Genomic DNA, 25,744 nt, shown 5'->3' with positions numbered 1-25,744 from the left:
AAAGCAGGCATTTCCCATATTTATTCTGCATTTAATTTCCTCCCGATATTATATTTGTTACTGTTGCTCCAAGATATTTGAATTTTTTCACCTCTTCAAAGCATAAATCTCCAATTTTTATATTTCCATTTCGTACTACGTTCTGGTCACGAGACATAATCATACACTTTGTCTTTTAGGGATTGACTTCTAAACCTATCTCCTTACTTGCTTCAAGTAAAATTAGCACGTTTTCCATAATAGTTTGTGGATTTTCTCATAACATAGTCACGTCACCTGCATAAACAAGCAGTTGCTGTAACCCATTCAATCCAAACTCTCTCTGTTTTCCTGAACTTTCCTAATGGCATATTCTAAAAATTAAAAAGTAAGGGTGATAGTGCATCTCCTTGCTTTAGCCCACAGTCAATTGGAAAAGCATCAGACAGAGACTGTAATAAGTTTCACCAAGACACATTTTAATTAATCGAACTAGCTTCTTGGAAATAACAATTCAATAAGAATATTATATAAAACTTCTCTCTTAACTGAGTCCTATGTTTTTTTTTATCTATAAATAACTCGTGTACTGTGTCCTTACACTCTCATTTTTTCTCCAATATCTGTACAATACAAAAAGATCAATTGTTGATCTATTACGCCTAAAACCACACTGATGAGCCCCAATAATTTCATCTACATGTGGAGTTAATCTCCTCAAAAGAATGCTGGACAAAATTTTGTAAGACGTCAACAAAAGTGATATTCCTTGGAAGTTACTACAGTTAGTCTTTTCACCCTTCTTGAAGATAGGTACAATATGGACTCCTTCCATTGTTCTGGTGCAATTGCCTTTGCCCAAATAGCAAGTACAAGCTTACAACATTCACTAGATAATGCATTTCCACCCTCTTATATTAATTCTGCTGGAATTTAATCGATACCTGGAGACTTGTACGTTTTCAGCTTTTCTATCACAATTTCTACTTCAGAAAGTGTGGATTCGAGTATAAATGGTTCAGCAGTAGGCCATGTATCTGAATATTGTCTCAATCATTTCTATTTTGCCTATGTACATTTAGTAGTTGTCGAATAAACTACTAATATTTCATATTCATGTGACTCTCTTTCAAATACAAAATTCACTAAATAGTTTGAGAGAAATAATTGTTCACAGATAGCCATGTGCATTTTCGTCAACATATGGAAATCAATCTTTTGGAAATCAAATATTTTCTTTGTAATTCTCAAATGAGACAGTTAAAGAAAAATTACTTTGAATTAGATAGTGAAGAATCTGAAAGTCTTCTTTCGAGGTACAATTTGATTGTAAATGAAAACACATTTGACCACAGTACTGAAACAAAAATATTTTGTAAATCAATTTTTGTTGTGGTATTAATATAAAACAAATATATTGGCAAAATATAAAATGTTAATTTATTATAATGGCTCTAATGCTGTGACTGTAATAAAATATTTACAGCAGTGCAGTCAATCATATTTTTCTTGACCATGCCACACCTTTACCAAAATTCAATGAACATTATTCATATTAATCATGGCACTGATTTGATTCTCAGTGTGGGTTTTGTTGTACTTGTCCTGTAACGTCTTCATGGTGGCCCTTCATTATGCTGACCACATAATCAAGGAGGCCTGGATTGTGAGAGTCTAATGTTGGTTCCAAGACCCTCCCATATACCACATTGCATTCTAAGTTGTCCTGAATCTGTTAGGCATCATAACTAGGACTCGTGTTAATGGAATGAGCACTGGTTCGAGTCCTCATGAAGAAAGAAATTTTCTCATGAAATTTCGGTCAGTGTAACCCAGAAATTGCAGTGTCATCTTGGAGATGTTTCGTCACATTTTGCAGAACCATACTAATCCTATTTTTGACTGGATTTTTTTAAAACTCTGCTTCACTTGACCGAAACATCATTCAATTATGATGCTTTAGTTTGTGATGCTTATGTCTTAAACTGTTTGTTCTGCAGTAGTGGGATTATAGTAAGGAGATATGAGCCCTGGTACACTTGCATATCCTACATCCCCAGGAAATAATGCACAGCAATTTTTCCAGCCATAATTCCTACTGATCTAGGCCAATTTATATCAACATTAGCAAACATGTCGATTGCAGTGCACAAAGCTTCAACTTCAAAGGTGGCTATTCTTTTTCTATCTACGTATTTGTCACCATGTATATTTTTATTCTTTCTATTATTATTAATATTATTAATCCCGAAAAGACAAAGTATATGATTATGTCTCGTGACCAGAATATTGTACGAAATGGAAATATAAAAATTGGAGATTTATCCTTCGAAGAGGTGGAAAAATTCAAATATCTTGGAGCAACAGCAACAAATATAAATGACACTCAGGAGGAAATTAAACGCAGAATAAATATGGGAAATGCCTGTTATTATTCGGTTGAAGAGCTTTAGTCATCTAGTCTGCTGTCAAAAAATCTGAAAGTTATAATTTATAAAACAGTTATATTACCGGTTGTTCTGTATGGTTGTGAAACTTGGACTCTCACTTTGAGAGAGGAACAGAGATTAAGGGTGGTTAAGAATAAGGTTCTTAGGAAAATATTTGGGGCTAAGAGGGAGGAAGTTACAGGAGAATGGAACAAGTTACACAACACAGAACTGCACGCATTGTATTCTTCACGTGACATAATTAGGAACATTAAATCCAGACTTTGAGATGGGCAGGACATGTAGCACGTATGGGCAAATCCAGAAATGCATATAGAGTGTTAGTTGGGAGACCGGAGGGAAATAGACCTTTGGGGAGGCCAAGACGTAGATGAGAGGATAACATTAAAATGGATTTGAGGGAGATGGGATATGATGGTAGAGACTGGATTAATCTTGCACAAGATAGGGACCGATGGCAGGCTTATGTGAGGGTGGCAATGAACCTTCGGGTTTCTCAAAAGCCATTTGTAAGTAAGTACTACTACTACTATTATTATTATTATTATTATTCTTCATCTTCACTTCATGGTATGGGTAATTGCCTGTTCCGGCTTCAAAGGTCGCTCCATCTTTTCATCGGTCGTCCCTGATCTCTTCGTCCTTTTGGTTTTTATTATTATTATTATTACTGACACATGCATTAAGTCCACTACCCCAAAGGCATAAGGGAATGTGTAATGTTCCTGCCATTCAGTTTTAACTGCATGGAATACAGCAATATAGTCTTAGAATTGGATCCAATCCGACGCTTTTCTTTAATCGCAGTCACAACTTCCCAAAATTCTTTGACACTGCACTCTGAAATACTTCTACCGAATATCTTTTGCAACACTAGTTTTTGTTTTGGTAAGGAAGTTCCAAGTAAGTCACTCTACATGTTCTTTTTTAAATCCATACAGTCCATTTTACAAATCTTTCTTCTCCATTGAGAAAACAAACACAATCTTCATATGATTCTCTTGTACTGAGTCACCTCCTGAGGTTCTTTAAGAAACTACTCATGTGAGCAGTTCCTCTGTTTTATTGTGCTAATGATTATGCTAATGATATGATATAGTATATTTATTTCTACAGCTCTTATATAGTAATGGGTCACCACCACATCTCTGTATTCGTGCTCCCCATCACCTTCTATATTGCTATAACACTACCCTCAATTTGGTCTCTAACCTCTCACGTTATAAAATTTTCCATTCTATCTAATGAACACCTCACCACTTTTATTGTTTACTTATATTGAAGTACTTCCTATCGTCTAAAATTTCCATAACTTTAAACTAACTTTTACTAACACCACTTAATCATTCACTTTCATCTCTAATTATCACTTCTACCTCTCCTCATTTCTATCATCACTCTTATCCCCTATTTCTCCATTAGTCACTGAATCACATGTTTATTTGTTCACTTTCACCCCGATAAAATTTCCATTAGGCACTATTTTGTAAGTCAACTCAACCTTCATTTGTAAACTTACATTGAAATACTTCCTCTCTTCCTATCATTTCAATTTCTCTGATTGTACGCTAACTTAGTCGACACTTCCAACATTAGTAACATTTCACTACCAATTCCTATTAACAAACACTTCCAATTTCCTCTAGTCACCTCCTTTATCATCTATTGTTTCTTTGGATACCAATTCACTTATTCATTCATATATTTTCCCTCCAATTATTTTGATAGTTACTCTTACTCCTTGAACACTCACTTAATTGTTTCTGTGTCTTTTGCTACTCTTTTATCACTTCTCCCCTTAAGCACAATCTTCATAGACTGTAGTTCTGCGGTTCCTTATTTCCTCCTTTCTTCCCCTCGCAAGTAGATGGGCTACCCAAATCTTCTTTACTTCCCTCCTAGTCGACTCCGGACATCTTGCTTGTTTCTCCTTAACCACCTTCTTGATCTGTTTTCTATGACCTACTCTTCCCGCCGTCAGCTGACCAGTCATCTTATCCTTTCCGCTATTGTCAGCAGTCTCCAGTAATTGTTGCTTGCATGGTGACGATGGACTTATTTGCGACCACGCTTCTCTCCTTTCAATGACGTCATACGTGTCTGCTTCCATTCTTCCTGAACTTGCTGTATCAGACATTCCTTGTGTGATTAATGCCCTCGCTTCGGATTGTCCTAAACTAACTGAATCCCTTCTTGAAACTCCTACTACACTTTCTTGGCTACTAATCTCACTTCTTCCACCCATTTGCTTATTTATAATCTTCCTCATTTTCATTTTCAAGTCCTTCCTGTTTCCTTCCATATCCTCTGACTCAAATTCCTTTTGATTTAAATTTTCTAAACAAAATTCTAGATTGAAAGTCTCATTATTAATGTTCAATTTATCTCCATACAGCCTGGCGAAATGTCCATTCTTCCTAGCCGCCCACATAAACAGTAGCAACAATGTTCTTCTACATCTCATCTCATAATCATAGTTCAACTCGAGTCGAATATTTGAGTTTTTTAAGTGCTTTCTTCTACACAGAATGTTCTCCTTTGTTAACATGTTTTTGAATCTGATCACAATAGGTCGATTCAACCCTCTTCCGGCCCTGTAGGCTTCTTCAATTTGTCTGTCGCTCTCGTTCATGTTGAAAACCTCCCAGCACATTGTGAATACAGTGTCGTACATTGTCTCATTCTTCTCCTGTCCCATTTCGTCTATGCCGAAAAATATCAAGTTCTTCTTCCTCTGCTTATCCCCCAGAATTTTAATTTCCTCTTCATTTGTTTGTTTTTTAGCTGCATTTCTTCCATCTTTCTGCTGAAATCCTCGACTTTTTCTTTCAACTCCTTCATTGTAACCTCCATTCTTTCTGTTCGGAATTTGCTACACTCCGGTCTATGACTTCACTATATTGCCTTCTAACTAACAGAGCTTCTTGCACATATCTGTCCTGAGCGCTGACTGCTGTAGAATTGCTTCTGCTTTATTAATACCAACACGCAAGCTGCGTCTCAGCATGGGAGCGGCTGAAATGATAAGACATTGTAGTTTATGTTATTGTGTGTGGAAGATTGAAAAAGAAGACTGCATTGTGTTAAGTACAAGTGTTCGCATAGCAGTGAATGAAAGAACTGCGATCCCCCATGGAACGCAAGTACATGATCAATGTTTTTCAAGATAGCTATAACTTACGTCATCATGCATGCAGTTCTCCTCCTCCCCCACTGAATCTGCTGAGAAACTGACTCACTCCACATCACCCCTACTCAAATGTTCACGCATAATGCCAGCCAAGCTAACTAAACACAACAGAACTAAAGTACTTAATGTTCATATCAATGCGTTATTTTTAAATCATGACAATGTATATCTACCATTACTGCATAAACATATTCAGTCGATATATTTACATTTATCTACTTTTACGTAAAATATATATGAACTAGACATTTTCAACTGGAAGACCATTCGACGAAGAAGACATTCTGTAATGCTATGAATCACATGCGTCCACAGAGGAATACAAAAATACAAATGGCTGTTTTGTTTATTTTATTCAATATATATAAGGATTATAAAGGATTAGCAATCACAAGTTCTAAGTCTCCCAGTTATGGGTGAGTGAATTCCCATGCATAGAATTAATTTTACGGAAATATGAATGACAGTAATACAGGAAAATGCTTAGGTTCTCTTTATAAACCACTAATAGCTTTTGAAATTCATATCTCTCTTGAATACCATTTTCGTAAATAGAATAATAGTATAGAAAATGATTGTAACAAACGGATAACTATTTTTTTTTTAAATTTGCGTGTAATTCATTACATTACACGCATATATCTACTTAAATCGTACATTTTATAAATGAAGTTAAATATCTTATACTTTTTGGGAGGATTATAAAAAATATATTTCATATGCAAACCAAAAATGAGAATTTATCTGCTTATACAGAAGCATGATACATGATTTAAAAATATATATAAACAGTAACAGCATTCCCAACATGATAAAGAAACTAAATTATTGTGAACTATACAAAGCATATAATTTTATTTATTTGAACTGAAATAATCATTTCAGGATAATTCTGTTAAAATGATGAAGGTTCGTAAATTTTCGAAGACAAAGAGATATTAGAAAATTAGACAATGGTTGAGCACAATTTATTTGACACAAGGTTATATGAAGTAAGCAGTAATTTCGTTATTGCATAAAATGTGTAATGAGAATATTGCACCATTTACATAGTACCAATTTTAAAACTTTCATTTGGTTCAGAGCATTAATCATTAATTACAAATACTGTATACAGAAAATTGAAGATATTTGGGACAAAAAAATTAAGAGTTCAAAAATAAGTTGATATTCAGCAGCTATGTATGACACATCAATCAAATGTGTGGTTTGTTTACCTTTAATGGACGGTTCCCATGTCGTGCTGTGAAGCGCTCTATGTCTGTTTTCAGTTCATTGCAATGTTGAAAAGTTGAACACTTCACAACTGCTCTTCCCTCCCTATCAATATTTGTTACAAACTCGATGGCATCCCTCTGCGAGCATTTGATCACACGAGCCAATGTGCTGATGACCTGTGCAAAACATCAGGAATTAAGAAGAAGCTGTACATTTCAAATCCAAACAATTCTGGAGTCAGAGAAAATATAAATATTCTCTTCTGGAATCAAATAAAATGTGGATTATCTATATGAGAGACAGCTAAGGTATTATAAAAGCGTAAAAGCTAGTTCATGTGTTAAAGATTCTGACTTGCAACCAGCTGTGATTTTCTGATATACTCTATATAATTGAATCGTTGAGTTGGAAAAGGGGTCATGTCCTGAAAAGTAAATTGTTCAGGAGGGACAAAAAACTGTTTTATTACACAAAGGGTTTAAGCTTGGTGACATGGAGTTGCTACGAAGTAATGGGTTCCAGGGTGAAACAATATACACCATTACAAGTTAATGTGGTCAGTAATCCAGTTTAAACGTACTGGAGATGACCCCTTTTCGAACCTGATGACATTGATGAGGCCACTAGCCATCTGTTTGCAGGGGAGTGATCATGTTATGCAAGATTATATGTTTCGGATGTTAGATATCAATGAAAGAGTGTTTTCTGCATACAAGTTTATTTATGATGTATCCAAAATACAGTCACAAATGCAGACAATGGTAGGTATAATTCAGTCAGCTTTATCTTCTCCATCCTTTGCTGGCCACTGGCAGATAGTGTCATAAAATGGCTTGTGCTCTTCAGGTATGTAATGCAGAACTTTCTTTAGATCATCTAGCTTCTTACTGTTTATTGGAACAGGTTCACTATATGCTTTTTGATCTGGATGATCTGCGTTACAGCCTCCTTTGAGCAGTGAAAACTGGACTATAGAGTGGTCATCAATGGATGCCCTGGCTTCAATGATTCCGGGAGAATTGCAATGGAAAGTGAAGTGGCTGTACATAGACATCTGAAACTTCACTTTTGTTTTGCTACCATAAGAGCACACTGAGGTAGCATTCCTTTTGTAGTGGTTTGGCCACCACGACTTGAAGTTCAGAATATCTTTTGTTTCCAGGTTTATGACTCTGAAGCTGTTCTTCTGAGACGATGAACGTATCAAAGTTTCATATTCCTGGAGTATATATCCTGTCCTCTCGTTTTGTTTTTCTTTCTTGCGACACCAAAGTCACGATCACATGCATTGAATGAGTGACCACACACGGGAAAGCAATAATGTATCTCTGGAATAAGGTGCGTCATTGTTAGCAAGAATCTAAGAACGGTATGATTCTTGTTTTGGCCAGGGCAGTTATCAGCAAACAAATACAACTGCTTCACATCAGAAGTTAGGTTTTCCATGATGCAGTGCAGCAAACAAGTATATACTTCATTTGGTCCTTTTTTAGCAAGACCCTCATGGTAGGAATAAAAGTATGCTTCGCCTGATTTCAAATTATGAATACAAAATTCATACACCCACAGCTGCCGATAGTAGAAAATCTCTTGGACAGGAATGTGTGGTAGCGGAAGATTTGACATATAACCAAAGACAAAGCCTGCCACATCGTCTCTTTCTTTGCACAATTGCTGAACTTCCTGCATTTTGTGGTAGAATTTCTTTGCTCTACGATTATGAATACTCAGTTCACCAGCAGCAACCCTTTTCACTGCATCACATAATGCAGGATTCCGCAATTTTGTCTTCCTTTCTTCACAGTAACCACAAACATCAACTTGCGGTTGCCCAAACCCGATGTTGAAACTTTCATGCATGTACCTCACAAAGAAGTCATATTTCACCCCACTCTGAGGATTTTTCGTGATAAACATGTTGTGCAGAATTTTCATGTTCAAATTTCTTGAAAAATAGTACTTCTTTGTGTCACTGTAATGCACTTCCTGCACAGGAATCGACTTTATGAAATCATGGATTGAGAGGCAAATGTCTCCTGGTATGACATTATGTCGGGAACCGGCACTTCTACTTCATTGATCTTTCGGCGATTTATCTTGAACCAGCAGCTTTTGCAAATGCTCCACTCTTTTCTTTGAAACACCGTGTAAGTTTATGTATGCTGTTTTACATACTTTCACTGTTTCACCGCTCACCTTCACATAATATTCATACGAATATGTCTTAGGTTTTGGGGTAGATTCAGTTGTTCTATTCCGGCTTCTGTGCCTTTCAACAGCATGATATTGAATGAGGCACTGTAAATACGAGTCTTGATCATTCTTGTTGTCACATTCATGGATTCTGCTAATTATCTGCGTTTTTTGTTCACTAGAAAATGCATCAAAGCATCTCATTTGACACCTGCAAGTAAAACACGACACGTACACAAACATAATCTCTTGTGGATAAGTGGTATGTATGATAACTAATAAAGTAAACAATCCGCTAGTTTTACGCGTCAATAGCATAAACAAGTACGAACAATCAGACCCAGTCTTGCAAGGTGGGATATGTTTCCCCCTAGATGTTGTGAAAGGTTGTCCTTTAACTTGTGCAATTTTCTTCTTGTACGGTGAATAGTTTGTCACATCGTGACATCGACGTTTTCGCCGTAACGCATTTCCACTACTGCTGGATGTATCATTGTCACTACTCATTGTTATCGACTAATAAACTCTGCACTAGAGAAGTTTCACTCACTGAACTTAACACAACAGACGCCAAAAACAGTTTAAAACAAAATGGAAGCTCTGACTATAGGCCTACACGATTCCATGACATGTGCGGCACCTAGTATCTTACCATGGAAATACTTCGAAAACGAATCATCTCTGGACATGACCCCTTCTCCAACTCAATACAAATCTAACGCATGCTTCTGTGGACGGGACATGAACCCTTGTTATACCAAATGATGCGTACAGATATAGCAGTCAGGTATCGCCAATAAACCCCATTTTGAAAAATGATGGACTTGACCCCTTTTCCAACTCACCGATTCAATTATGCTGAATATGCAAACACTGTTTGGTTAACTGATTCTGTTCTATCAAAAGTGGACTTTCCTGTCATATTACACTAATTTTTATAACTGATACTAAAAAGTATGGTGAAAAAACTGTTTTCAACTAAGACAATAAGGTTCATGTTCATAAGTAACAGAGAAGGACAGGATTGGTGTGAGTGGAGGAGACTTTAATGGACTAGAGTCCACAACTCATACCCATTCTTCTGCTAAGCTTCTCAACATTATTTATTTAAATTGACATATTTTTTTTTCTATTTAGGCATAATAATACAAAGTAAATACAAATATATTGCAGCTAAAACTTGCTTCTCAACAGTTAGTTTCAAATCTATTTACTCATTATCCTGTTATCATGAAGGGAGAGGACGAACCCTAGAGCTACATTCATATTCAGAGTCATTCAACATGACTACCTTACCAAATACTGAATCAAAATTATAAACTTCGCTTCCAGCTGTAGTTTAAGCAAAGAAAGCTCCAGAAGTGGGTGGCAATTTCCTACCAAATAGTACAGCTAATCATAACATCAATGTAATTCAATAATGTTTGGTTACAAGATAGATGGCTTCACTGCCAATACTTGAACTGGAAACTAACAATGATACCAGAAATTTAATTGTAACTGTAAAAAGAGAAAGAGAATAAAATATATTTAAATTACTTCCACATAATTAAGAAAGATAACAGAGGTATCCTTTTGGTTTAAAACTTAAATTTCGACACCAAGAGAATCACAACTAGAAATGAACAATACTTCTAATTTATTTCTCTCGTCCTCTCAAGCTCTAAATATGGCAACTAACATTTGAAATGCTCAATGGGAAAAATACCTACTTCAACTCAAAAATACAAGAAAGAAGGATACAAGAATATATTTACTCCCTTTCATCAGTCTATTTTCACTTTGTCTCACACAGACTTTAAAACTGGTCAAAGAACAATTGAAGACCTCCCCGGAATAAGGATGTAACCAACAAAACTATACTTCATGTTTCAGGAAAAAGGAAAATAATTTCAGGAGTATTTTTCATTAGGAATATATTTACTATCATAGTCATTTGACTAAACAAGAATACAAGTTTATTCAGCCATTAATCGCAATAATTTCTTATAAATAGTGCTGTTGATCGATCAAAATATTTAATCTATTAGGTAACTATTTGAATTTAATCGATAGAGTTGAAAAAATGTTTTAATATACTGTAATACACAATTATTGTTAAATTTAACTTGTGTTCAGTGATAAGCATAAGTATTATCTGATTGTATATCTGTATACAATTGTATCGTTATATTACAAAACAACTACTTTAATTACTTACCAACATATTTATTATGAGGCTTATAATTTACTCTGTCAATTTCTCCGGGAATTTTTGGGACAAACATAAATAACAGAAAGTATGAAGACTCACCTAGTTAATACTGTTTCATTCATGATTTTAAACATGTGAGTGAATTCACATGCCCCGAATTAAGTGCCGCTCTATGTTAAGTAACAATGTTTCCTGCATCACTAAACATGAAAAAACTTTTTTTCTGTCAAGCACTTCTCCACGATCGTTTAATTTAAATCCAAACTTTTCACCGAATTAACCTTTCAAATTCTCATACGACATAATGGAGTTTACACTTTTCACAAACCACAGAAAATTGATTTTTTCTCTTTATCAAACTAAACACACAACCTTCATACAGAAACTGCAACTCCTGCAAAAGTACAGCGGTCAAAACAGAAGACTGACCCCTATTATAATCGAATTACCAGATTTTAGAAAGAGAAGAAGGTAGTTATGCTCTCACTTGCACACAGTGTAGACATGGCTATTTTATAAGCGATGAGGGGGACGAATTCCAGAAAAGGATGTATTTCATATGCTAGGAAGATGAGCTGACAACAAGGTGGAAGTTTTCTTGGAAAACCATAAAACTTAATAAGGGTTTCGCATTGTGTTTCAGCTTTCAGTAGAGGTAAACTAGGTCGCTGTCCTCATATCTCCATTTCTTTCTGAAGTGTTTGTGCAAAGATTTTCTCTACTCTACCTGGTTTACAGTTAGAAAATAACTACTATTGTGCTTTTAAGTAAGCAATTTCCGAGAGAGAAATATTTTCGGAATTTTTAGTATGAGTTTATATTAGCAAAATAATAATTAATATCAACTACAACCAATTAATTTTAATCCACTCGATTATTCAATTAAATATTTTTGATCGATTAATCTTACAACAGAAATTGATCGATTAACAACACTGCATATAAATAGATGCTTTAAAATTACTTTTTCAAAATACATCACATGTTTCAAGAATATGATGTTACATTCTTCTTCAGGGGAGGTTTTCAATTATATTTCTCACCTGTTCAAAAGTATGAGTCTCATCATTGAATAATACAGTGCAGTAAGTGTCAGGTGTATCAAGGAAGCCAAGTGGATCATCTTCAGATTCCTTCACACGCAAGTCCGATGGCAAACCAGGAGAGTATTCCAATGTAAGCAATTGGTATGCATACTTCAGCACAGCTGTAAAAGTGGCACGAGCCCTGTCTTCCAAGTCATCTGGCAGATGGCTTGCAGCTGAGTCTGGTCTGTTTTCTGATCCCAATGCATGTATATCACAGAAAGGTTCCGTCCTCCAAGCTTCTGTGTCTCCACAGTCGCAACAGCCACCACCACTGGATGTTCCTGTACACGACACTGTGATTATTTCTATAATTTTAGCATCATAAGACCCAAATTACATGCAGATTTACATCTTGCTTTACAGAGTCACACCTAAGGAGCAGACACTCCTGCCACGTCTCAACACCACAACCTGAAAAGCAGATTGCCAGCTCTTGCAGAAAATTTTCTTCCTGTATCACAACACTACAGTCTAACAAGTGATCTTATGTGTAACTATTGAATTATTTATTCACGAAAAAATTTTCTTAACACCAACAATATACTAGTCGAATCAAAAATATTGTATAATAAAGAGATCTGGGGTAGCAGGTTGTCTAGCAGAAACATCGATAAATTAAAAGCCAAACTGTGCAACTGTTTGGGCTTACCGGAAAATGCTTCAAACCTGGAAATGATACTAAAGATGGGGATTGATACTAGTTTGGGAATTATTCTAGAGCGAAAAACCAAATATTTAGGTAATATTTTGTTAACTCTTTGCAACATAAATGTAATTTTTTATGTTTTCATATCATAGATCATAAAGCTTTGATCAATTTGTTTTAAAAATTTTAACTCCGCACACAATTTAAAATCACATATGGCACCTCTATGTATCCTCAAGAGGTGGTTGCATGGTGGAACATCTGTGCTATAATTGCAGAGAAAGAAAGAAAACTGTGGTTCTTCTGAACAACCAGTATGCTTCAGAGGGTTAAAGAGTGATTCAGTGATCATGAAGAAATGTATCTTATGTATGTATGGAAGCAGCTAATTGGAAGTCGAAGTCAAATTGGTTGAAGGAGGAGAAGTAGGTTATTTTACAATGCTGTATCAATATCTTAGGTTATTTAGCGTCTGGATGAGATTAAGGTGATAATGTCAGTGAAATGAGTCCGGGGTCCAGCACGGGAAGTTACCCAGCATTTGCTCAAATTGGGTTGAGGAAAAACCCCAGAAAAAACCTCAACCAGATAACTTGCCCCCGACCAGGATTCGAACCCGGGCCACCTGGTTTTGTAGCCAGACGCACTAACCGTTACTCCACAGGTGTGGACGAATTGGTTGAAAGAGTTTGAATTAGAAATAAACAGATTAGTACTAAATTTGCTGTGGAGAGAACTAGGGACAAGGACTATTGGAAGAATGGTAAAAGAGAGAACAAATGAAATTTCAAGACAGGATATATTTCATAACATTAAGGACCTTGGATCACTAAAATACTATACAGACATTAAAACAATTTGAGAACAAGAAGAATATTAGAATAAATTAAAGAGAAAAGAGAACAGGAATGGCAAGGTTGAGAGTAGGTATCTGGAGGCTCAAGAATAAGAGAGGAAATGTAGAGAAAGATATATGTCCATTATGTGGACAAGCAGAAGATGCACTACATGTAGCTTTAAATTGTGCAGCAACTAATGATTTAAGAAATTCGTTGCTGGATAAAAAATTGAGCATAAACATTATATTTGCACATAAAAAAGTTGATGGTCACCTAAACCAATCTGAATAATGGGATTATAGATATTGAGTATTCGGACAGATGACCTAATAGTTCAGTTTACGAATCCTGGGTTGCAATATAGAAAGGAAACCTTGTTTAAGTTGTAAAATTAAGTTGTTTAAGTTGTAAAATTAAAATGACAGTCGACAGTCTGTCATTAAAGCCTTCTACTTAGAAAAACTTCTCTGTACTTCAATCGACACAGTCATTTTAATCTAATTCTGTATTACCAAGGGAAATATTGTCTCTCAACAAAATCTTTGTATTGTAGTATACATGCCACTTCTCGTTTCAGTTTACTGCAATACCATGTAAGTTTCATCACATTCTATAGACACGTGACATATGGAGCTTTGGGACATTTTACGGAGCTCATTCTGACTAACATTGCATATTAGCCATGCTATTTCATCCTTGAGAGCATTGATAGTATGCAGAGGTTTGAATTTGAAAGGAGTTTCGGGAGAGAGGCACTACGATCCAACACTGCAACCTTAAATATCTATTGCGCTAACCTTTGGCCCAGGCACATTTCTAACCCACCAGCTGACTACATTAAGGTTCACTACATATCCAGGTTTTGAGCAGGAAATCCCACTCATTAGATCAGTCCCTTCCTTCTATCGCAGTGACATTAAGAAAATGCTATGGAATTATGATGGAGATTGGATGGAATGATGATGCCTCAGGCCAGAATGTGACTCGAACCCAGACCACCTGCATGAAAGGTCGAGGGTCCGACAAATCAGCCACTACAGGAAACCTGTTTGAAGGTATGTTAAGTGATAAAAATCACACATCGAAACAAATCTGGAGACCAAGCAGGCCATAGCCACTACTTATTACTCTTTGCCAAAAATTTCTCATAGGACTTTCATTTAACATACCGAAGTATATGCTGTTGAATACATTCAAATAGCTGAATAACCAAGACTGACACTGTGGAGTACCAGCAGAATTTTGTTGTCGTAATAAAACTGATAAAGAAAGTCCAAGCATTCTGTTCTGGTTTGTGCTTGAAGCAAACCTAACAGCATTGTTACCAACCTGTAACATTGCTTTGTGGCAAGTAGAGCATTGGGTTTTCCTGACCTCAAATATAGAATGTAATGGAAAACATTACGAGTAACAGTGCTGAACTTCAGGTAAGATTCTCTCCATTTCCTTAAATAATTCACTAGCAGCATGAAATATCACTTACCAGACTGTAGTGCTGTGAGATGGCATGAGTGCTGATTTCCTAGGTTTCACTTGCTCTGCATTTTACTATCAGTCAAAAACCTTTTTTCTGCCATAATGACGAACGAAATGGTACAACTTTACTAAGTACTTTGCTATCTATAGCCTATATGTGCTTATTAGAATCAATAACACAATGATGACAGATTAGGAAGTAGTTATGTGCTTTACGAAAGAACTATTCTGCACATTGTTTAGCAATAGGGGAGAAAGGAAGGTAGGTTTTAACATTTTCAAGAAAACAAAATTATATATATATATATATATATATATATATATATACACACACATTCTTCTAAGAAATTATGGAACTTCAGTGAACATGGAAGAAGAAATGAAATTACTTCAGAAATAGGTAAGTGTATAAAAAAATATCTTTATCCTTTCAAAGAGCCAAAATATGATGACTATAACCGAAAAATGTTCAAATATCTTCTAGCACATAGAAATGGCCAAATATGCATATGTCCCAAGAGAATACCTTAATTTCATTACTTATTTTCGTAACATTCAGTCATACACATTTACAGAGTATAACATTAGCCTAATAAAGGTAAAAGGTAAAAGGTAAAGGTATCCCCGTAACATGTCATGAAGGCACTTGGGGGGCATGGAGGTAGAGCCCCATGCTTTCCATGACCTCGGCACTAGAATGAGGTATGAGGTGGTGTGGTCGGCACCACGCTCTGACTGCCTTTTACCCCCGGGAAAAACCCGGTACTCAATTTTATAGGAGGCTGAGTGAACCTCGCGGCCGTTCTGGAAGTTTGGCAACTAGAAAAATTCCTGTCACCACCTGGGATCGAATCCCGGACCTTTCAGTCTGTAGCCAGCTGCTCTACCAACTGAGCTACCCGGCCGCCCATTAGCCTAATAAACAAAACAAAAAAAAGTAAAACCTAGCCCTAATGATGACACTGTATGCACAATGCATGTTTGCTTCATGTTCACTGCTATTTTTCCCTGCTGTGGAAAACTTTTTGCCATTTCTATACAATACTAATCAGTTTTTTGGTCATTTTCTGTAACTTACAGCTAAAGTGACAGAACAGAAATTCTGCACTACAGTTATCAAGTATAGGGCCAGATGTAAAAGAATTATTTAAATACTTCCAGTCCACTAAATATATTCTTTAGTTTAAAAACTACAACATCTTACTTTCTGTAAATTTGTTTTCTTCTCCCCTCTTTCTCAAAGTGGGTTCCTTTTTTAAAGGCACAGAGTGATGGATGACCTCATCTGTGCTTCTCTTAATGAAATGTGTCATCTAAAAGTACAAGGATCTTAAACCAAATTAATTTGACAACAAAGTACCTACGTTGATAAATATTAGCAAATAGAAAAAAAAATTGTTTACCCATTTTATACTTGTGATGCCGATGAGCAGACTGCTTGAAACAATCCACACAGAGAACACAGGTGGAATCCATGCCACATTCTCGGCAGCTGTATGTTGGCTCTCCCATCTTGAATACACGCCCACATACAGAAGGTGGACTGTCCATCTGGCTTAGTTTAATCAAAACTTCCTGTGGATCACCATTGCAGATGAAGCGCTCTAAAGTGTCAAATAAAACGTCCTGTGCCTTGGTTTCATCAAAACTCCAGTCCAAACAACTGCCATTTGGTTCAGGACTATAAATCTTGGGAACCCAGATTCGCCAGTGCTCTTTGAAGTGGGTGCATGAAAGCACTCCCTTCTTGAGCTTCTCATTCCATACCTCGACACATGGCTTTGATGAATCAGGGAATACAGGCAGAACAGGCTGTTCCATTTCCAGGTCACATATGGACCTCAGATCACTCTCCATACTCTCCCCCATTATAGTATCTTGGACATCTGGAACAAAAATATAAACATGGCATAAATATAGTAAGTTCGTACTGAAATTTTAATTTTGTTAGGTATGAAGAGATTAATTTGGATTCTTCACACTGCATACTAATTCTCCAAAAATATATTCAACAATAATGCACCTTAACATATTCATGGCCCAAAGTCGACTTCTGTCAATTTTGGTTTGAACGTGTAAAATTGGCAGCATCGACCACAGCTGATTTAACGTCACTGCAAAACGTATGTCATGTTTAAAACAACTGGTTCGGTTAAAAGGCTAGTCCTTTAAATGCCCTGCAGTGAATGTGTTAATATACAAACAAAACTCGAGATTAAAAAAAAAAAAAAATGTGTCACGAAAATAGCAAAAATGTCAACTATGCATTTTACATGTTTCACAACAACTATTCAGTTCTTTCATCATCTTGCTAATATTATTACCGTTTCTGTTTATTTTCTCGTATTACTGTGTTCAAAAGATATATAAAATTGATATTATTTTGTACCCAAAAAGCATTCTTTCTTTATAATCCCAAAAGTAAGACTGGCTTAATTTATAAACTGTACACTTTAAATTTATGTAATTATTGTAGCATTTGTTCCCCATTCCACTGTTCTGTTGCTCCTAATTCTTACTTTATCCCATTCTCTAGCACTTTCTACGACAGTTGTTTAGGAGGATCAATTTCTCTTCTTTTCTTCTTCTTTTTTTTTTTTTTCAGAAATGTAAATTTATTTAAGTACCAGGTCGCAAAATGGATTCAAACCTTTTACAAGATGTTTATGTAATATAGTACATGATTCAATATAAAAAATATAATTTACATTCAAACACTTTCACCAAGATTGAAGTGTTTTACAAGAAATCATTCATTCATTTTGACATTTAAACACGAGAAATTACTAAGATATTGAGCAGTGGATTTGGATGTGTTCTTACAGATTTTATCAATTTGTTTCTGGAATTTTGAATATAATCACTAAATAACATTATATTTAGTGCTCATACAGTTGACAGTTACTGATATCATAGTCTGCTCTCATGATTGTCCTGCATATTGATATTTGTATTTCATCCAGTCTTTTAATACGACGTATATGAGTATTTGACCAAATTTCACAGGCATATAACATAATATATGAACAGATCAGACAAGTGTATAATAAAACTTTGACTTTAAGAGAGATGCGACTTTTGAAGAGAGGAAATAGCAGCATGAAACGTTGAAAAGCTGTCTCTGTTTAAATTTATATGTTGTCTGTAAGTCGGTCTTCTATCAAGATATTTTACAGTCGACTTAAAAGGTATGTTTTGATGTTGAACTGTGAGTTCTTCTGGTAAGTGTGGAAATATTTTAGTGAAAACACTGCCTGTGACTTAGGCCTAGTTCCATTAATCTTTACTGTGTAAGTAAATCAAGAGCTGCTTGCATTTGTTGACAGGAAAAAATAATATTATGATGTCTTGTGTAGAGAACTGTGTCGTCTGCATAAGGCATATGTAAGCATTCAGGTTTCTTTGGAAGATCTTGTACATAAATGGAGTACAAAGTAGGTCCCAGAACAGATCCTTGAGGAATCCCAGCTTCAATGACTCGAGAACTTGAAAGTGATGATCCACACCAAACTCTGAAGGTTCTGTTGAATAAATATTTAGCAATGAATTGAATATATCAATTTCTATTGATCGCCTTTTGTGTTTATTTTGTTGTTTATAGATGGCTCTGTTTCTTTGTTCCAAAGTACGTGTTTATATTTCTGAAACTTTCTTCCTATATTCTGTGTACTATAGTTTATATGTTTTCAGAAGACATATGAGGTGAAGACAGGCAGACCTTGTATAGTACAATTGGCCCTAGTAACAGGACAGGAGTGTAATGTGGATATGCATTAATTGTATATTCGACACATAATGAATTCTATTTGTCTTTCTCTCTCTCCTGCTGTTTGGCAACAGTGCAGTAATGTTGGATGAGTATTGACGGAACTCATATGTCATCTAAAAACTTGTGGTATAAATGCACAATGAGTTTTGTTATTTGATTGGCGGGAGTGGACCATATGACATACGTTCTACTGATAGATTGTTTTGATGCAAAAACATCGAGAAGCTTCTACGAAGTACGTTTGAAAAGTTCGTGGCCTGACACAAAGATGACATTGAAAATATGTCAACAATGCCACCTTTGTTAGGTGCCATTTTACATTAATTCAAGCACGAAAAATCACAATTTTCTATTGTCTATATTTTGTGTAGATTAATTCTGAAGTTAGTGCGCTGAACAGATTGGCAAAAATGGAAAATATCGAGCTTCGTGCTGTCATTAAATATTTCGTAAAATAGAAACTAAAGCAGACATGGCTGCTACACTGGGTGAATCCGCTACAGCATTTTCGAATGCGAAAAAATGGGCAGCACTATTTACACATGGTCGAGAGAGAGCGAGAGAGAGAGAGAGTGAAACACGACCCCACAGTGGATATCCAGTAATACCAGCAAGAGAAGAAATCGTAGAAAAAATTCATGCTGACTGAGCATGTGCAGTATGTTATAATTGCAACTTGGAACATTAAGGTGGTCCAAATTTTGTTTCTGGGTCTGTACAATGAATTTCAAGTTAAATAAAGATGAGTATTTTCTCTCGACCAAAAGGACATGAGGCGAGGGATATGACAACGTTATTGGGTTAAATGAGACAATAGTCAAGTGACACGAGGCAAGGATTTTAACTAGATTACTGTAGGTTAAATACTGTATATTATATATTTTTAAAAAATGTAATGAAAGTTTGTTTAAATAAAGAGTAGTATTTTTCCTGGTCAAAAAGTATAATGGAGATTAGCGTAAATAAAGATGCCTATTTCCCCTGTACCAAAAGGGCAGAAGGCAAGGACTGTGACAAGATTATATTGGGTTAGAAGAGGGGATAGTTAAGTGACAGGAGGCGAGGTTTCTATTGTCACAGTAGGTTTACAATATTATGCATTTGAAATTTTTATTGAAGGTTCGTGTTAATATGGTAGAGTATTTTTCCTGGATCCAAAGTACAATGAAGGTTCGTGTAAATAAAGACGAGTATTTTCCCTGGACCAAAAGTACAATGAACGTTCGTGTATATAAATATGAATAAACAAATAATAAGAATAAAAACATTAGACATTTATATAAGGGCATGAAGGAATTTAAGAACGGATATCAGACAAGGGCAAATGTAATCAAGGATGAGAATGGTGACTTGCTTGCAGACTCTCATTCAATCCTGAACAGAGGGAAAAACTATTTTGGGCAACTACTAAATGTGCATAGTAGGTCAAATAGAAATGATCGGGACGAAATTCAAATACAGACTGCTGAGCCATTTATACCCAAACCCACACTTTCGTAAGCAGAAATTGCACTAGAAAATCTGAAAAAGTACAAGTCTCCAGGTATCGATCAAATTTCAGCAGAATTAATACAAGATGATGGAAGCGCACTATCTAGCAAAATTTATAAGCTTGTACTTGCTATATGAGAAAAGAAAACTGTATCAGAACAATGAAAGGAGTCCATAATTGTACCCATCTTTAAAAAGCAGAACTGTAGTAACTTTCGAGGAATATCATTTTTATTGATGTTGTACAAAATTTTGTCCAATATTCTTTTGAGAAGATTAACTCCATATGTAGATGAAATTATTGGGGATCACCAGTGTGGTTTTTAGGCATAACAGATCGACTATTGATCAGATTTTCTATATTCGACAGATATTGGAGAAAAAATAGGAGTAAAAGGATACAGCACATCACTTATTCATAGTTTTCAAAAAGGCATATGACTCTGTTAAGAGAGAAGTTTTATATGATATTCTTAGTTCGATTAATTAAAATGTCACTCAGTGAAATGTACAGCAGAGTCTGTATAGGCGTTTCTGTCAGATGCTTTTCCAATTCACTGCAGGCTGAAACAAGGAGATTTAACTTGCTCTAGAATATGACATTAGAAAAGTCCAGGATAACAGAGATGGTTTGGAATTGAACATGTTACATCAGCTGCTTGTCTATGCGGATGACATGAATATGTTAGGAGAAAATCCACAAACTATTAGGGAAAACAAACAAATAAGGAGTTTTACTTGAAGCAAGTAAAGAGATAGAGGTTTGGAAGTAAATTCCGTAAAGTATATGTTTATGTCTCGTGACCAGAACATAGTACGAAATGGAAATATAAAAATTGGAAATTTATCCTTTGAAGAGGTGGAAATTTATCCTTTGAAGAGGTGGAAAAATTAAAATATCTTAGAGCAACAGTAACAAATATAAATGATACTCGGGAGGAAATTAAAAGAAGAATAAATACGGGAAATGTCTGTTTTTATTCGGTTCAGAAGCTTTTGTCATCTAGACTGCTCTCAAAAAATCTGAAAATTAGAATTCATAAAACAGTTATATTACCAGTTGTTGTGTATGGTTGTGAAACTTGGACTCTCACTTTGAAAGAGGAACAGAGGTTAAGGGTATTTGAGAATAAGGTGCTTAGGAAAATATTTGGGACTAAGAGGGATGATGTTACCGAAGAATGGAGAAAGTTACACAACACATATGCATGCATTGTATTCTTAACCTAACATAATTAGCAACATAAAATCCAGACATTTGAGATGAGCAGAACATGTAGCACGTATGGGTGAATCCAGAATGCATATAGTGTGTTAGTTGTGATGCCTGAGGGAAAAAGACCTTTGGGGAGGTCAAAACATGGATAGGAGGATAATATTAAAATGGATTTGAGGGAGATGGGATAAGATTGCAGAATGCTGGGTCTGCAGTGAAAGACCTGCCATGTGCAAAATATGTATGTATGTATGTATGTATGTAATATGTTTAATATATTATGCATTTGAAATTCTTATTTAAGGTTCGTGTATATAAAAACGAGTGCTTTGTCTGAACCAAAAGTACAATGAAGGTTCGTGTAAATAGACAACTATTACCGCTGCACTAGGAGCAAAGATGGCGAGAACTGTGACAAGGTAAGATTGTGTTAAATGAGGGGATAGTTAATTGACAGAAGGCGAGGTTTTGGACTGGGTTACAGTAGAATTAAAATAAATTATAGTTGGTAGAGCAGCTGGCTACGGACTGGAAGGTCCGGGGTTCGATCCCAGGTGGTGACAGGATTTTTTCTCGTTGCCAAACTTTCAGAACGGCCCCGAGGTTCACTCAGCCTCCTATAAAATTGAGTACTGGGTCTTTCCCGGGGGTAAAAGGCGGTCAGAGCGTGGTGCCGACCACACCACCTCATTCTAGTGCCGAGGTCAAGGAAAGCATGGGGCTCTACCTCCATGCCCCCCAAGTGCCTTCATGGCATGTTACGGGGATACCTTTACCTTTTTTTTTTACCTTGAAAAATATAATTAAGGTTCATGTAAATAAAGAGCATTATCCCTTAACCAAAAATATAATGAAGGTTCGTGTAAATAAAGACTAATATTTACCCTGGACCAATAGGGCAGAAAGCAATGACTGTGACAACGTTATATTGGGTTAAATGAGGGAATAGTTACCTGACAGGAGGCAGTTTTTTTTATTTGGTTTACAGCAGGTTTAATATATTAAATACATTTGAAAAATATCATGAAGCTTCGTGTAAATATGTAAATAAAGATGATAAATTCACAGCATCGTATTTTATAAAACTGCCAGTGCACTTTTTTTTTTCTAAATAGACAAGTAAAAAATACAGGTGCACGGCTTAATCGAAATGAAGTTGACAACATTGCTCAATTTTCCTCCAGCACAACTTCTGAGGTGGTACTATACCTTCCCGCATGGGTATTTCAATTGTTAACATTATTAAATGGCATTTAGCTTAGCAGCACATGTGTCAGAATCAAGTTCAAGTGTGATAAGTGTACAGTTTGCAAATCAAGCTTTCAGGTATAACTTCCTGTGAAGTTGATTTGAATAATTTCGAGGGAAAAATTGTTCTGGGGCCGGGTATCGAACCTGGGACCTTGGGTTAAACGTACCAATGCTCTCCCAACTGAGCTACCCGGGAACTCTACCAGACACCGATCCAATTCTTCCCTCTATATCCACAGACCTCAAAGTGGGCTGACAACCGTCAAGCAACCAACTTTGAGTGCACACTAACTCTGTGTGACTTAAATTGTGGCTTTCTGTTAACGAACAGTGACGTGTATTATGCATTGGATCGGTGTCTGGTAGAGTTCCCGGGTAGCTCAGTTGGGAGAGCATTGGTACGTTTAACCAAAGGTCCCGGGTTCGATACCCGGCCCCAGAACAATTTTTCCCTCGGAATTATTCAAATCAACTTAACAGGGAGTTATACCTGAAAGCTTGATTTGCATAATACACGTCACTGTTCGTTAACAGAAAGCCACAATTTAAGTCACACAGAGTTAGTGTGCACTCAAAGTTGGTTGCTTGACGGTTGTCAGCCCACTTTGAGGTCTGTGGATATAGAGGGAAGAATTGGATCGGTGTCTGGTAGAGTTCCCGGGTAGCTCAGTTGGGAGAGCGTTGGTACGTTTAACCAAAGGTCCCGGGTTCGATACCCGGCCCCAGAACAATTTTTCCCTCAAAATTATTCAGTGTACAGTTTGTGCGTCTTATACTTCCACTAAAGGTATGAGGTTGTGATCCTTTACTTGCAGCGAAAAACATAAAATTATCAAAGATACGGAGGAACATGGAAATCATGATGAGTGCTATTAATGTTGTAGGAAATTGTGTAAACGGCCAATTAAGCAAGACAACTGACATGCGTACAGTGCATGCGCATAGGATGGGTTTGAAATGTGTCCTGTTCAAGGATAAAAATTATTTATTTATTAACTAAACTGTAAACATTCATGCCTCATGTATTCATTTCTTCATATTCTCTTTCAAGATAGGTATTGTAGACATTTCTTCTTTTACGTATTCCATATTTGTCCAACCCAGTGATTTTTTTTTTGCCTCAAATATTACAATATTTATAACATTAAAGTTTAAATGGCTTCTGAATGACTTGATACATCCAGATCCAAAACCGAAGTATCATTTTTCAGAGAGGCTTGCAGTAACATTCAAGTCAGCATAGAATGCTGAACTGCAACTTCTGTTTCTAGATTTTCTTATACAAGAGAATCAGCTAAAATTCCATCCTCTGACATCAGATGTAGAACGTGAATATTCCGAAAATTTTGAGACTTGGGGTTTTCCTATATTAAAAATTTCTCCCATGCCCTTCCGTGCACTCCTTTGCTAGTTTTCAACAATCACTTCATAGAAGCAACATTTAATAAAATTCTTATTTTCAACTCTCACATTAACAAAATTAAGTATTCAGAACACACTGTGAAGTAATCGGTCACCACAATTATTCATAATACAAAATTATAAATGTCACTAAAAAAAGACTACCTAATCTTAGTCGGTAACATCTGCCACAGCACTAAATCTATTTAGTTATTTTAGCTTGTATTTATTTAGCTGTAAGAGGAAAGGTTCTGGATTAGTATTATTATCATATGACCAATGTTTCTTATTTTTCAAGAGAACATGCAAGATATTTAATTACAGCTTCATGTTAGTTACTTAGTTACCTATCTGAAGATAGGTTGGAACTTCATAAGTGACACCAATAAGGCATCACTCATGAGGCAACTAAGCCAGGATACAGTGGGGTAGTGTGACCAGCTCCTTTCTTCCTCCACTATATACATTGCTGATTAGAAGGGACATATTACACTAATCAGACTTCCGATGTATACAAGCAAATTGTTTTTCCTCTGACACATATTGTTAAGTGAGATGTACTGCCTGATTATTGATGTACATATCAAAATTATAGCTTACAGAATATAAATTATAAACTGACAATTTATAGCAGTGGTCCTCAGCACTCGCAGAAATGTGCAATGGGTACGCGGTGCCGTCCCGTGTGCATGGTCATGCAACAGGGAGAGATAGAGAGCATACCCACTAGCAGCTACGAGAGCACTATAGTGCACTGCGTTTTCCACGGGTAAGAGAGGCTAGCCTCAGCGTGCTCTGTGCTGACGACCCCTGATCTATAGGTTTCTCATATATTACCTGTCTTCTGTTCAAGAAACGAGGTGACACAGAAAAAGTTCAAAATGAAGCGTTCCATTTACATTAAAAAGAGTTCTGACAGTGTGGTGTTAAACTGCTAATTATTGAAATAATAAACTGAACCACATTGCAATTGCAACATATGCAAAGTGATAGACATCAGATATATGTGTATAAAACTGAATGTTTTCTACTTTCTATCATGTTTATTTCCAAGTAAGGTGCTAAATTAAATAAAAGTAATGTATTATCTATTACTGTACCTTAAATAATTTCTGAACAGACTGTAGGAAGCAAATTTCTGATACAAATTATTTTTGACGGCATTCAATAGGATATTCTTTATGCGTATTTTACACATCAAGATCTCGACTCTGGAAATGTTCAATCATTTTCTTTTCTTAAAATGCATTTGTTTACTAAAACAACATGAACTAATATACTACACTGTCACACACACTCCATATAGGTTGCTTCTTCGTTCCCATGTCATGCTGCATTTTCTA

General features: G+C 35.9%; 1 protein-coding gene across 7 annotated transcripts in view; it reads right to left on the bottom strand.

Annotated features, from left to right (window-relative positions):
• Ubr1 (Ubr1 ubiquitin ligase) overlaps positions 1 to 25,744 on the bottom strand; it is a 76,456-nt gene that overhangs the window by 19,025 nt on the left and 31,687 nt on the right. For 5 of the 7 annotated variants that reach the window (XM_069820747.1, XM_069820746.1, XM_069820742.1 and 2 more), the window contains 3 exons: positions 16,677 to 17,159; positions 12,268 to 12,605; positions 6,837 to 7,013 (listed from right to left, as the gene is read on the bottom strand). In XM_069820747.1, the coding sequence (XP_069676848.1) occupies positions 6,837 to 7,013; positions 12,268 to 12,605; positions 16,677 to 17,142 (981 nt within the window). In that variant the 5' untranslated portion in view covers positions 17,143 to 17,159. The remainder of the gene's footprint in view (positions 1 to 6,836; positions 7,014 to 12,267; positions 12,606 to 16,676; positions 17,160 to 25,744) is intronic. The other 2 variants (XM_069820743.1, XM_069820745.1) reach the window with 1 other exon arrangement.

Source organism: Periplaneta americana, chromosome 3, assembly GCF_040183065.1.
Source record: "Periplaneta americana isolate PAMFEO1 chromosome 3, P.americana_PAMFEO1_priV1, whole genome shotgun sequence".
Lineage (NCBI taxonomy): Eukaryota > Metazoa > Arthropoda > Insecta > Blattodea > Blattidae > Periplaneta > Periplaneta americana.
The sequence above is the reverse complement of the archived record's forward strand: the minus strand, read 5'-3'. Positions and strand labels throughout refer to the sequence as shown.